The 14,079-nt window shown below is 40.1% G+C and overlaps 1 protein-coding gene across 1 annotated transcript in view; it reads left to right on the top strand.

Annotated features, from left to right (window-relative positions):
* Positions 1–14,079, top strand: part of FGD6 (FYVE, RhoGEF and PH domain containing 6) — a 137,268-nt gene that overhangs the window by 101,940 nt on the left and 21,249 nt on the right. The window contains exons 10-14 of the mRNA XM_017515954.2: positions 3,890–3,948; positions 4,032–4,103; positions 4,830–4,898; positions 5,423–5,506; positions 11,056–11,135. Of these exons, the coding sequence (XP_017371443.1) occupies positions 3,890–3,948; positions 4,032–4,103; positions 4,830–4,898; positions 5,423–5,506; positions 11,056–11,135 (364 nt within the window). The remainder of the gene's footprint in view (positions 1–3,889; positions 3,949–4,031; positions 4,104–4,829; positions 4,899–5,422; positions 5,507–11,055; positions 11,136–14,079) is intronic.

Here is a 14,079-nt window from a genome sequence, read left to right as displayed (position 1 = left end):
TGTTTGTAATCCCACCTTCTTGGGAGTCTGGAGCAGGAGAATCACTTGAACCAGGAAGGCAAAGGTTGCAGTGAGCCAAGATTGCTCCACTGCACTCAAGCCTGGGCAACAGAACAAGGCTCCTTCTCAGAAAAAAAACGAAAACAAAAACAAAAGACTTGAGGCCTTTCTGAAAGCTCCATTTTGAGCAGATTAACATAGAACCAGATAAGTAGTAAAGTAGTGCTAGGGATAGGTGAGATTACACAGACAGGGGAGACCCAAGGCCAGCCCTGCGTGGGAACCAGCCTCTTGCATGTGTGGACCCAGCATGGCTGAGGTCAGGAAGCTTTGCCCTCTTGTGCTCAGTCACTCTGTGTCTGTGCCATATCCAGTTCCCCTAAGAGTCCATTTCTTTGCCTTTTGAAAACAGAAATTGAACCAGAAATCTGCAAGGTCCTCAAGCTTCAAAATCATGAGTCCATGAAGTGACCAAACTACAAAGCAGGGATGAAGTCTAAAAAAGCATATTATTCTGGGACTGTTTAACAATAGGATATTAGCCTTTCCTCACCCCTAATAGTACTTAAGGGAAACAATCCATTCCAACATGAGGGACTCATTGCTAGCAGAATAACCGGAGTTTCTGTCTGTCTGTTTCTCTCTCCCTCCCTCACAGATTCACAGATACACACACATACACACAGATTAATTCTGTTTGAGTGTTTCTGTTTATCCCCAACACCTCTTTCAGATATCACAGGTATACCCGTTTCTTTCTTTTCTTTTCTTTTTTTTTTTTTTTGAGACAGAGTCTCACTCTGTTGCCCTCACCCAGGCTGGAGTGCAATAGCGAGATCTTGGCTCACTGCAACCTCTGTTTCCTGGGTTCAAGTGATTTTCCTGCCTCAGCCCCCCAAGTAGCTGGAATTACAGATATGGACCACCATGCCTGGCTAATTTTTGTATATTTAGTAGAGATGGGGTTTTACCATGTTTGCCCGGCTGGTCTCAAACTCCTGACCTCAAGTAATCTGCCCACCTCGGCCTCCCAAAGTGCTGGGATTACAGGCGTGAGCCACCGTGCCCAGCACCCCCTGGTGCTAACTGCAGAAACATATTAAACAAGTCTATTAATTTTATGAATTTTGATCACTTTTTTTTTTTTTTTTTTAATTTTTTGAGACAGAGTCTCAGTTTGTCACCCAGGCTGGAGTGCAATGGCCTGAGCACAGCTTACTGCAGCCTCAGCCTCCTGGGCTCAAGTGGTTCTCCTGCCTCAGCCCCCCAGGTTTGGATTACAAGTGCACAACATCACACCGTGCTAATTTTTGTATTTTTTGTAGAGACAGGATTTTGCTATCTTGCCCCGGCTGGCCTCAAACCTCTGAGCTCAAGTCCCATGCCTGGGCCTCCCAAAGTGCTGGGATTACAAGCATGAGCCACCACACCCAGACTTATCACATTCTTGTATGTCCTTTACATTTGCAGAGTAAAAAGTGAATATTTTTAACCCATTTTGTAGAGATTCTTATTTATTCTCTTAATCATTTTACTTCTCTAACACCTTCTGTTTGTATACGTTATGCTTTTAAAGGCTTTTTTTTTAAAAGGAAAAGTTTGTGGTTGAGGATCTGACAAATTTCCTGTCCCAGTGAACATATCTAGTTGATACAAAAGATTTTAATACCCATCAAATAACAAAGCAAATGGCTTCAAAGTAAGGGTGCAACGAGCAGGACAGAATCATTTGGATGACAGAGAAAAGTGTGAGGTTGAAGAGGCAGGGAAGCTTTGCAGGAATAAGTAGGACTGGAGATGAATGGGAGAGGGGTGGGAGGACACGTGAGCAAGCGTTCCAGACAGCAGCTCCTCTCGTGAGGATACAAATAGTATACGGAACTTATGGAATAGAAAGAAAACATCTGTCCTGGGTGCTGGGCTTCTGCCTTCAATGAAAGTCAGTTATTAGCTCCACATAAAACAAATTCAGGGTCAGAGATTAAGGAGCTTATTTAAAGGAAATTACACACTACAGCAAAGACATAGATGAGATAAGCAGTGAACAGTGAGGTCCACTGTATGGCCAGAGGCACAGCAATCAAATGGGTAGCAGCGGCTGGGTGCAGCAGCACATGCCTGTAATCCCAGAACTTTGGGAGGCCGAGGCAGGTGGATCACTTGAGGTCAGGTATTCAAGACCAGTCTGGCAATGTGGTGAAACACTGTTGCTACTAAAAATAAAAAAATTCGCAGGGTGGGAGTGGTGGTGCATGCCTGTAATCCCAGCTACTCAGTGGCTGAGGCATGAGAATCGCTTGAACATGGGAGATGGAGGTTGCAGTGCGCCAAGATCCTGGCACTTCCTTCCAGCTTGGGGACAGAGCAAGACTCTTGTCTCAAAACAAAACAGAAAAATTGTGATACATAGTTGGAGTCTCTACATAAGGAAAAGCCGCTTTCCTTTAATAATAGTGATGATAACACATGTTGAAAGAATACAGAAACCTACACAGTTGATACCAGCAAGACAGTCCTTTGGTAGATTACAGTAAGTGGACGAAAACACCTCAACCCCTTTTCAGAAATTGATATTTTATTTTTTTCTTTTGAGATAGTGTCTCATTTTGTCACCCAAGCTGGAGCAGTGGTGTGATCTGTGCTCACTGCAGCCTTGACCTCCGAGGCTCAAGTGATTCTCCCACCTCAGCCCCCTAGGTAGCTGGGACTACAGACATGAACCACAATGCCCAGCTAATTTTTGGATTTTTTGTGCAAACAGGGTTTTGCCATATTGCTCAGGCTGGTCTCGTACTCCTGAGCTCAAATGATCAGCCCACCTCAGCCTTCCAAAGTGCTAGGATTACAGGCGTGAGCCATGGCACCCAGCCAATACTTTTTAAGTAGTTCTTTTGTTGATGACCACTGTCACTGCCACAACAACCTCAGGAGGGCATGCTTCCCTCTCTAACACTCTACCAGTTTTTTTTCGGTGGGAATGCTACTGTCGTATTGTACAGAGTAACTTTTTTATGTGTTTCTAATGAGTGTTGCAGGGAGTTTGGCATCCCTGCCTCCTACCCACTAAAAGCCAGCGGATCTTCCCAGTCATTGTGACAACTAAAAATTGTCTTTATACATGTTTACATGTCCCTAAGGGAGCACTATGGTCTTGAGTTGAGAATAACCGCAGCCCCAAAGCTGACAAAATGCAGACTTTTTCCTTTAGACCTAGTTAAAAAGATGACACGACTGGAGTACGGAAAAACACTTTGCTAAAGGCAAAGGATTAATAAAAATAATAAAACACAGATAGGCCCATGAAGCTAATAACCCAGCTCACAAAATGACACTTGTAAATTCCTAAGATCTAGGATCCTTTCATGTGGCATTTCCCCGATTTCTAATCATGCCTCTTGGAATCAGCCTAAGAGAAGGAGACTGAGACCTGATCTTAAATATTCATTTTTCATAGTTCTTAGTTCCATCAAGATCCTTTTCCCTTGCGATCCTTTTCTCCCAAGACAGTTTATACTGGGATACTTCTTCACTTCCAGGTGAAATCCCATCCTTATCATTGTAAACTTTAATAGGATAATCGAATCACAGCACAAAATAACCCTGGCATTCATACTGTTGATAAACATGGTCTACAGTGTTCCTTTAGAGGCCTCTTTTGGCTTTTTTTACCTATAATTTTTGCCAGATTTTTGGGTTTTTGTTTTGTTTTAGTTCGATTTGGTTTTGCCTTCATTGAACCTTATATTTCTGCCTATTCACAGTCAACTAAGTTCCTCCAGAGGTTGGTTGCTATAAACTAGCTATATTGTCCCCTGGAATTGCTTAATGTTGCAAATGATTTGTTTCAATTGTAATTACTAAATGCACCTTCTGTTCCTGCCTATTTCAGATGCCCTTGCTGTTGTTATAGAAGTAGCCAATCATGCCAATGACACCATGAAGCAAGGAGTAAGTATCTTGTTATCAGTGACTGGTGTAGTCTTGAACCTGAAAGCCCAGGCTTTCATATGCTTTACATTGTCTTTCTATAGGACAACTTTCAGAAACTTATGCAAATTCAGTACAGCTTAAATGGACACCATGAAATTGTGCAGCCTGGTCGGGTAAGCATTTTAGATTGCTTTTTGCAAACTTGATATGATGCATTTAGGTACCATCTGTATCTGTTTATCATTTCAGTTATAAAAATAGGTTGTTTTTGTTACTCTTCATTGATTCAGCCTTGATCACTTTATCCGTTCAAAACATTCATGATGTAAGTCACTGTGACAATTCAATTAGGAATAAGCCCATTCATGAAGTAAGTCTAGTTCAATTAGGAGAATGGCAAGGGACCCCACAGAGTATCCGATTTAATGGGATTGTTTTATTGTGTAATGCCAGCTGACCTCACACAGTTTTGAAGACAGTTTCATTTAAAATCCTTAATATAAGAGAGGATTATGAAGGGAGGGAGGAAATTGGTATTTTGATGCCCCTCATATAGTACAAAAGTGGCCTAGGGAATGAATTCAGGAAAATTGCAAAAATGCAGTTGTCAAGATGTTGGATATGCTTCAGGATCAAGTACACATTCAGTCAGTTACATGTCCCTCCATACAGCATCCCTGGGGCCAGTATTGGATTTGTGCAACCCTGCTTGCCTGTCCGATTCCTAAATGACTTAAGGGTTTAAAATTAACTATGATTGTAAAAAATCTCAAGGGAACTATGTCTCCCCAGTCTGTCATGAAAAAAATTCTTGGGGAAGAAAGTTGAAAAGGAAATTATATTGTTGTTGTGTTATGTATGATGGTAGGACTAAATGGGTGTTTGTTTGGATGAATCAGGTTTTTCTCAAAGAAGGAATTCTGATGAAGCTGTCTCGGAAAGTGATGCAACCCCGAATGTTTTTCCTGGTAAGAGGACTTGTGTAGTTCTGATATTTCCAAGGTAGGAATAGTTGCTTAAGGAAAGGAGACATTTATACATGGTAGGTAAGCTTAGCACAATGTCAGGCTTGGTGGCTTCTTTAACTGGCCATACTGCTTATTGCATTTCAAGTATGGAAAATAAAAGCTGTTATAATGCATAACCAGAAAATTATTTCCTTTGGGAATTTATTTCATTTCTAACTTGGAAAAATTGTTCTAATCATTTATTTAGGCAGACTGTAATACCTTAGTGGGATTTAGAATTCAAAAAATATTAAATCTGTTACAGAACTTGGAAATAAAGTACATTTTCCAAAAATTGCCTTTTAAATAATATTCTAATAAAACATTCTACATAGTTCTAGTGTATATAGCAGAATATAAGTATTTTATTCAGAGAGCTATTAGCAAAGAGGTATTATTTATCCTTTAATCTTGTATCTTGTCAAAAATCTTTGTAGTGGAAATGTGTTTCTTTACTTTAACCCGTAAAATGTTTCTACTTTCAGTTTAATGATGCCCTGCTGTATACAACACCAGTGCAGTCCGGGATGTATAAACTGAACAACATGCTCTCACTGGCTGGACTGAAGGTCTGTGTATCTGTTAGATGATTTGTTTTGTATTTTGAGACCAGGTTTCATTCTGTCTCTCAGGGTGGAATGCAGTGGTATGATCTCGGCTCACTGCAGCCTCCGCCTGCTGGGTTCAAGTGATTCTGTTGCCTCAGCCTCCTGAGTAGCTGGGATTACAGGTGCCTGCCACCACACCCAGATAATTTTTGTATTTTCAGTAGAGACAGATTGCACTATGTTGGCCAGGCTGGTCTCAAACTCCTGACCTCAAGTGATCAGGCCGCCTTGGCCTCCTAAAGTGCTGGGATTACAGGCGTGAGCCAACACACCCAGCCAGATGAACTGTTTTTAAAACCCAAATAAAGGCTGGGCATAGTGGCTCACACTTGTAGTCCCAGCACTTTGGGAGGCCAAGGCAAGATGAAAACTTGAGCTCCAGAGTTGGAGACCAGCCTGGGCAACATAGCGAAACCCCCATCTCTATTAAAAACAACAACAATAACAACATCAACAAATACATGATGTATTTAGAGGAAATTCCCTAAGATAAACATTTTTCTTACATCCTTTACTTTTCTGTTACTGTTTATGCATTTGGTTGTTTTGCTTTGTTTTGTTTTGTTTTGTTTGTCACAGAGTCTCACTCTGTTGCCCAGGCTAGAGTGCAGTAGTGCGATCTCTGCTTGCTGCAACCTCTGTCTCCTGGGTTCAAGAAATTCTCCTGACTCAGCCTCCCGAGTAGCTGGGACCACACACCCAGCTAATTTTTGTATTTTTTGTAGAGATAGGGTTTCACCATGTTGGCCAGGCTGGCCTCAAACTCCTCACCTCAAGTGATCCACCCACCTTGGCCTCCCAAAGTGCTGTGGTTACAGGTATAAGTCACCGAGCCCAGCCTGTTTATGCGTTGGATTATTCATTCATGTCATTTGTTCACGCATGCATTAATTTATTCATAGGATATTTATTGAGAACTACTATAAACAAAACATAGTAATGGGTTTGGTGGAAAACATGAAGATGAGTTGAAGCATAATTCTTATTGTCTTTCCTCCCTCAAGGACTTAACAACTAGTTGGGAAGATAGCACACTACACATAAATTCCCATAAAGTAGACAGTAATAAATATCACTGGTAGTGGCACAATTACAGTTTTGGGAGTTCAGAAAATAAAGAGCTCGTAGTGTTTGATGGTCATAGTGGGGACTGGCATGCAGCTTTTGGTAGCAGCTAGGAAAGAAGGAGAAAGAAGAGGAAGAGCAGGCCAGGCATGGTGGCTCACGCCTGTAATCTCAGCACTTTGGAAAGCCGAGACAGGTGGATCACGAGGTCAAGAGATTGAGACCATCCTGGCCAATACGGTGAAACCCTGTCTCTACTATAATACAAAAAATTAACTGGACATGGTGGTGCATGCCTGTAATCCCAGCTATGTGGGAGGCTGAGGCAGGAGAATCGCCGAAACCAGGGAGTCAGAGGTTACAGTGAGCTGAGATTGTACCACTGCACTCCAGCCTGGGCAACAAGAGCAAAACTCTGTCAAAAAAAAAAAAAAAAGAAGAGACAGTGTGAAATAGAGTAATTGAGTGAGAAATCTGTGTTTTAATATAGTTTTTACATAAATATCCTGGGTATCTTTGGACTATCTGTTTAAATTCTTTATCAAGTTTCTTACCTATTATATGAGGACAATTTGGTCAGGGTTGCCTGAATAGACATCAGCAGGTATATGAGCAACCAGAAATTTCATGCAAAATTATCTGAGGATATATATTTATTTTTTTTAAATTAACTAATTTTTAAATTGATGGATAAAATGTATATATGTTTAACAAGTACAACATGTTTTGAAATATGAATCCATTGTGAAATGGCTCAGTTGAGCTAGTGTACACATGCATTATCTTTCATAGTTATTTTACAAAGAGCAAATTTAAAATCTATATTTTGGCAATTTTCAAGAATACAGTATGTTGTTAAACTATAGTTACCAAGTTGTACAAATGGTGTCTTGAATTTATTTATTCTAACTAAAATTTTGTGTTTTTGGACCAACATCTTTCCAACCCAGTCCCCCTACCCAGAGTCCCTGGTCATCACCATTCTATTCTCTGCTTCTATGTGTTGAACTTTTAAAATCATATAAAGAATTCAATCTACATGTAAGTGAGATCATTCAGTACTTGTCTTTCTGTGCAATGCTTGCTTATGATTTGTTTTTATTGGGAAAGAAATTGTATAGCTTTCAAATGATTATCTTCCAGTAGGAAGATAATTTTCTTAAAAAGGCCAAAAACGAAAACAAAAATAAAAACAAACTCTGAACTAAGTGTTCTAAGGTCTCTTTTAATTCTAAAATCATAATACCATTTACTATACTATATTTTTTCAGTCTTGAACATTATAAACTTTCTTACCTCTTGCCATATCAACAGGGATTATTTCTCAATTTATGCAATGTTGAGTTGACTATAAAAGAATTGGTTAAAAAATTATGAACTTCTTATTGGAATCTCCTGTTACTTACTTCTGTCTCTACACTCCTTCAGTTACAAAGGATTTGTGATTGCTCATGTACTGGTATCACAAAAGAAGTACCACTTAGTTCTGTTTTTCTGTTTGTATATATCTGTATTTTTTTCAGTGAAAGCATCTTAATAGAGAATACAATTTAGCTCCAAATGTTGAAGATAAGGAAATGAAACAAAAATGACCATTTCACTGACTTATGTAATACCACACTTGTAGTCCTGAGTTGCCCTAGGATCAGTACTCATTCCATCAATCTTTCTGGTCCATCTAGGCCTTGTTGTGCATTCTGCTGAGTTCGATCTTATACTTGGATAGTCATTAACTATATTGACAGAAAAAGTAGAAGACAGTGGAATATATGATAATATAATTCACTTTCAGTAGTGGGATGATATGAGAAAAAAAGATTGATTTCAAAAGCATTTCTTTGAAGTTGTTTCATATCTGGTGAAGTGGTAATTCAAATGAATCTTCTCTATTGACTGATACCAGATAATACTTGTTAAGCCAGAAAGCATAGACTGATTTTAGCCATTACTTAATGGCACAAACTGCAGTTACTTTTGCACCAACCTAAATAAATGCAAAGAATACACTTTCATTTTCCTTGATGTCTATGATTGAATCAAAATGACCTCAAAGTTTGAAGACCTTTATTTTTCCCAGGTAAAATCTAGCCTAGTGAGTTGTGCAGAAAATTAAAATGCATTTCTCCAGTGAGGCATTTTAGGAAAATATACTGTTTGAACCTTGTTTATAGGGAACAAGGGAGTGTTTTTCCAGATTGTTGTTTCTGATATAAGCAAGAAGCACTCATAAAAGAACAATCCACATACAAAAGTAACTTTTACATGACCAGCTGCAAAAGGATATAGAAAATTTAAAATACTCCTGGTGGTTTAAAAAAGCATATCAGCCAGTGTTCTGCCAGGAAAAACAAAACAAAACAATTTTATTTTATAAAATTAAATAAATTTTTTTAAGTCTCTCAAACAGAAGAAATTCAATACAAGGATTGTTGATACACGTCATGGAGGAACTGAGAAGCCTAAGATTGAGGCAACTCAAAGATTGGCCACAGCGGAAGCCATTACCTTCTTAATGGATAGATAAATCACAGGAAGAGATGTTATCACCAGAAGCAAGAAACTGGGACATCTGGTGAGAGGTAGAGCCATGGCACAGACTGCCTGGCAGGAGCTACCACTGTGGATGAAACGCAATCACTGCAGGAATAGCCAATGCAAGCAGAAACGTCCCAGCTTCTCTCCTCCCTCTTCCTAATTTTCCATTAATTTCTCCTGTTGATAAACTTATTAGAAAGCCAGAAAGTAGAAAGTCTGAGAAATGTAGATTAATATAAAAGAGGGCAGAGCAGGGAAAGACTGGTTACTGAGTCTAAGAGTAGATAGGCAGAAAGCAAATACTGGAGGACATATACATGTAGAAACAACGCCAAATGCTAAAACATTAGATGACAACATTAAAAAAATTTAAACCCAATGTTCAAAATTATTCAGATGAAAACTAAAATAGAAGTTAAGACATGAGTAATGTCTCTGGTTGGAAAGGATATGGGTGCAGAAATCAAGAAGGTGGAGATGAGATAGAACTTGTGACTTGATCAGTAGAGAAAGAAGGGAGATATTAGAGGGGAGAGGTATAGCATAAGAATAGGCAAACCTAAAAATGTCCTAAAGTATGAAATGAGGGTTGAGAAGGAAGGAAGTAGGAGGTGTGGTCAGCAAGAAGAACTGAAAAATAATTCCTTCCTCTTCCCTTCCCTCTTCCATCCTTACTTCCTTTCTCTACTAAATCAACAAATGTTCACTGAACACATTTTATTAGCCTGGTACCTATTGCAGCCTACAGAAGGTACAAGATGTACAGTGGTAAACAAAAAGGTGTATCTCTTGCCCTTGGAGAGTTTACAGTTAAGATATAGCCAAATAGAAATAGAAAAGAAATAAAAAATTAATCAGTAAACAAACAAATAATGTAATTTCAAATTGTGAAAAGGGTATAGAGGAAATAAACAGAGTGAAGTCAAACAAAATCATGTTCGGTAGTAAGAAGGAGGCCAGCGCTTTGACCCCTCAGGCATAAAATGTTAAAATTTTGGTCATATTTCCTAAATTGTCTGAATCATGAGAATTGTCTATTTTGGGAAAATCAGATTCATGATGAATCTTCTGCCAACAACTGTTTGGGAACAATGTTAACATCACATGCCTCCAAAAGAAATCTTGCAACTCTTAGCTATCCTTACAGAACCCCCACCCCCCCCCAAGCCCTAAGCAACTACTAATCTACTTTCTGCTTTCTGTCTCTATAAGTTTTCTTGTTCTGACATTTTATATAAACTGAGTCATATAAGCACTGTTCTTTCATGACTGGCTTCTTTGACGAGGCATAATGTTTTTAAGATTCATCCACATTATGAATCATATATCATTCTTTTCCTTAGCATAATGTTTTTAAGATTCATTCATGTTATGGCATATATCAGTACTTTGTTATTTTCTTTTTTATTCCCATTTATTTTATTGCATTTTAGGTTTTGGGGTACATGTGAAGAACATGCAAGATTGTTGCTTAGGTACACACGTGGCAGTGTGATTTGCTGCCTTCCTCCCCATCACCTACATCTGGCATCTCTCCCCTTGCTATCTCTCCCCAACTCCCCACCCCCAACCGTCCCTCCCCTATTTCCTCCNAAAAAAAAAAAAAGGAAGAGACAGTGGACCTTAAAGTATATATCACATTTGACCGTGCTAAGGTGTTGGGGAAAGGCATTCCAGATGGAGGGCGTGTTGTGAGCAAAGTCCTAGAGATGGGAAAGGTGGGCCTATGTGTGGACTTTTCAGTTCATCTGAAGCATAGAGTAGTTGAAGGAGAATAGCAGTAGATAAAGCTGGTTGGGAAGGTTGGTTGTGGATGTCAGCAACGAGAGGCATTGGACAACTTCAGCTACAGTTCATTGATGTGCTTTTCAATCAGATGAGTTGGTTCAAATTGTTGTGCTTTCTTCCAGGTCAGAAAACCTACCCAAGAAGCCTATCAGAATGAATTAAAGATTGAAAGTGTGGAACGTTCCTTCATTCTCTCAGCCAGGTATATTTTTTCTTCTTCTTTTTTTTTCCCCTCCTCATTCTAAGTCTGCTTGCTAGGGAATGCCAGGAAAATTTTGGATTTGGGTTTTCATTTTTTTTTAAGACAGCATCTCACTCTGTCACCCAGGCTGGAGTACAGTGGCACAATCACGGCGCACTGCAGCCTCCACATCCCTGGCCTAAGCCATTCTCCCACCTAAGCCTCCTGAGTTTCTGGGACCACAGGCATGCACTACCATACCTGGCTAACTTAAAAAATTTTTTTTGTGTGTGCCAGGTGTGGTAGCTCACGCCTGTAATCCCAGCACCTTGCGAGGCCGAGCTGAGCGGATCACTTGAGGTCAGGAGTTTGAGACCAGCCTAGCCAACATGATGAAACCCATCTCTACCAAAATTACAAAAATTAGCCAAGCATGGTGGCAGGCACCTGTAGTCCCAGCTACTCAGGAAGCCGAGCCAGGAGAACTGCTTGAACCCAGGAGGTTGCAGTGAGCCAAGATCGAACCACTGCACTCCAGCCTGGGTGACAAAGAGAGACTGTCTCAAAAAAAATATTTTTTGTAGAAGTCTCCGTATGTTCCCCAGGCTGATCTTAAACTCTTTAGCTCATGCCATCTTCCTGCCTTGGCCTCCCAAAATGCTGAGGTTACAGTTGTGAGTCACTGTACCCAGCCCATTTCTAAGAATATATAAAAATAAATTTTTGTGAGTATTAACAGGGTCAGATATTGCCAGCACTTTTTGCATTTAGGCTAACTACTGACTTTCTGTTTCCTCTTTTTTCTTCTTTCCCAGTATCGTGCAGTTTTACTCTTGATTTACCATGCAAGGAAGTGGCTGAGAGCTGAGGCAATAGTGTGCTAGAAGCACGGAGATTAAAATGTTCCTCTGAACACAATAACAATGGTGAAAGTGCTTTGGGATCTTTTTTTTTGTTTGTTTTTGAGTTGGAGTCTGTCTCTGTCGTCAGGCTGGAGTGCAGTAGTGTGATCTCTGCTCACTGCAACCTCTACCTCCCAGATTAGAGAGATTCCCCTGCCTCAGCTTCCCAAATCTGGAACTACAGGCGTGTGCCACCATGCCCAGCTAATTTTTTGTATTTTAGCACAGACGGGGTTTTACCACATTGGCCAGGATGGTCTTGATCTCCTGGCCTTGTGATCCGCCCACTTTAGCATCTCAAAGTGCTGGGATTACAGGTGTGGGCCACCACACCCAGCCTTGCTGATCATTTTTTAAGTGACTATTTAAAATTGTTTTTAAGACCAACTAGTGCTTTATAGGTTATTAGGAAGTTTGTATTTGTCACTTAAAGGTTCTGACAAACCTATAAGGTAGGTACAGTCTCCTACTAAAAAGTAGGAAACTAAATTACAGAAAAATGGAGGTGCTTTCTTACGGACACATAGTTGACACAGCCAGGATGCAAATTGAAGTCTTTTGCCTTTAAATCTATTGTTATGGGCCGGGAGCAGTAGCTCACGTCTGTAATCACAGCACTTTGGGAGGCCAAAGGCGGATGGATCAACTGAGACCAGGAGTTTGAGACTAGCCTGGCCAGCATGGTGAAACCCTGTCTCTACTAAAAATACAAAAAAATTAGCCGAACATGGTGGCATGTGTCTGTAATCCCAGCTACTCTGGAGGCTGAGGCAAGAGAATCACTTGAACCCAGGAGGTGGAGGTTGCAGTGAGCCGAGATCGCGCCACTGCACTCCAGCCTGGGTGACAGAGTGAGACTCTGTCTCAGAAAGAAGTAGGGGAGGTAGGGAAAAGAAATCCATTGTTATGTATGATACCACCTCGTCCCAGACTGGAACCTGCAGTGACTTATATGGTATGATGTAATTCAAGTGCTAAGGAAACCTGCAGCTGTATGACTCATACAAATACATTACTGAGTTACTGACTGAGTGGCAGAAGTAGGTATTTGGGAAGGTTTGATGGGTGAAGGGAGAGATGCCAATAGTTATAGCATGCCTCCACTGTACAATCTCAATAATGAGATTCTCTCTCCTCAGACCTAACCTTTGATCTAATAAAAATAGAAGCAAATGCTTTTGTAACACTGTATGGCAGGCACTGTCATAAAGACTCTGTGTATTACTTCATTACATCTTCACAGCAACCTATTAAGGCAAGATATTATGATTATACCCATTCTATGCTGAGAAAAGCCACTCAGCTATACCAGCAGAGCCAAGATTTGACCCAGGCAGTCCATTTCCAATTGTCCATACCACTAAAATCAACTAGGATCTTAGGAGTAGGTGGAGTCGTGGCCAGAATAATTTATTACTCTACATCAGTCACAGTGCTCAATGCTATATTTTATATTTATTTTCTCTTTTAAGTTCCATGATAATGTGTGGGATGGGTATTATCCTGATTTTCCAGATTAGAAAAGTGGAGGCTCAAAGAGGTTCAATAACACATCTAAGGTTACATGAGTTGTAAGCAATGGAGCTGTGATTTGAACCTAGGTGTTTCTGACAACCATTATAATTTTGCCTATGTCCATGGATGTCAAGGACTCAAACCAAATGCCTGACTTCCCAAAAATCAGAGAACCACAAGAGTCATCCCAGGGTGTGCTACTCCTCTGAAATGCAGTGGCCACTGCTGCATGACCTACAGGATGACAGGAGAAGACAAATACCTGTGTCCAGGGTTTGTTAAATACTTCGCAGCTACCAGTCAGAGCAAGTAAAGTTCTTGAGGGTACCTGAAGCATCCACCAGATACCAATGTTTAGAGAGTGCACATAAACTCTCCATCACTTGACATTATGACTTTTTTCTTTCTTTCTTTTAAATTTTTTTATTTTTTTATTTTTTGAGACGGGGTTTCACTATGTTAGTCCGGCTGATCACGAGCTCCTGACCTCAGGCGATCCTCCTGCCTGATTTTTTTCTTTCTTTTCTTTGCCTTTTTTTTTTTTTTTT

The sequence above is a fragment of the Cebus imitator genome, unplaced genomic scaffold (assembly GCF_001604975.1).
Source record: "Cebus imitator isolate Cc_AM_T3 unplaced genomic scaffold, Cebus_imitator-1.0 Scaffold18, whole genome shotgun sequence".
NCBI classification, from domain to species: Eukaryota; Metazoa; Chordata; class Mammalia; order Primates; family Cebidae; genus Cebus; species Cebus imitator.
Note: the sequence above shows the minus strand (reverse complement) of the source record. Positions and strands in the feature narration are given on the sequence as shown.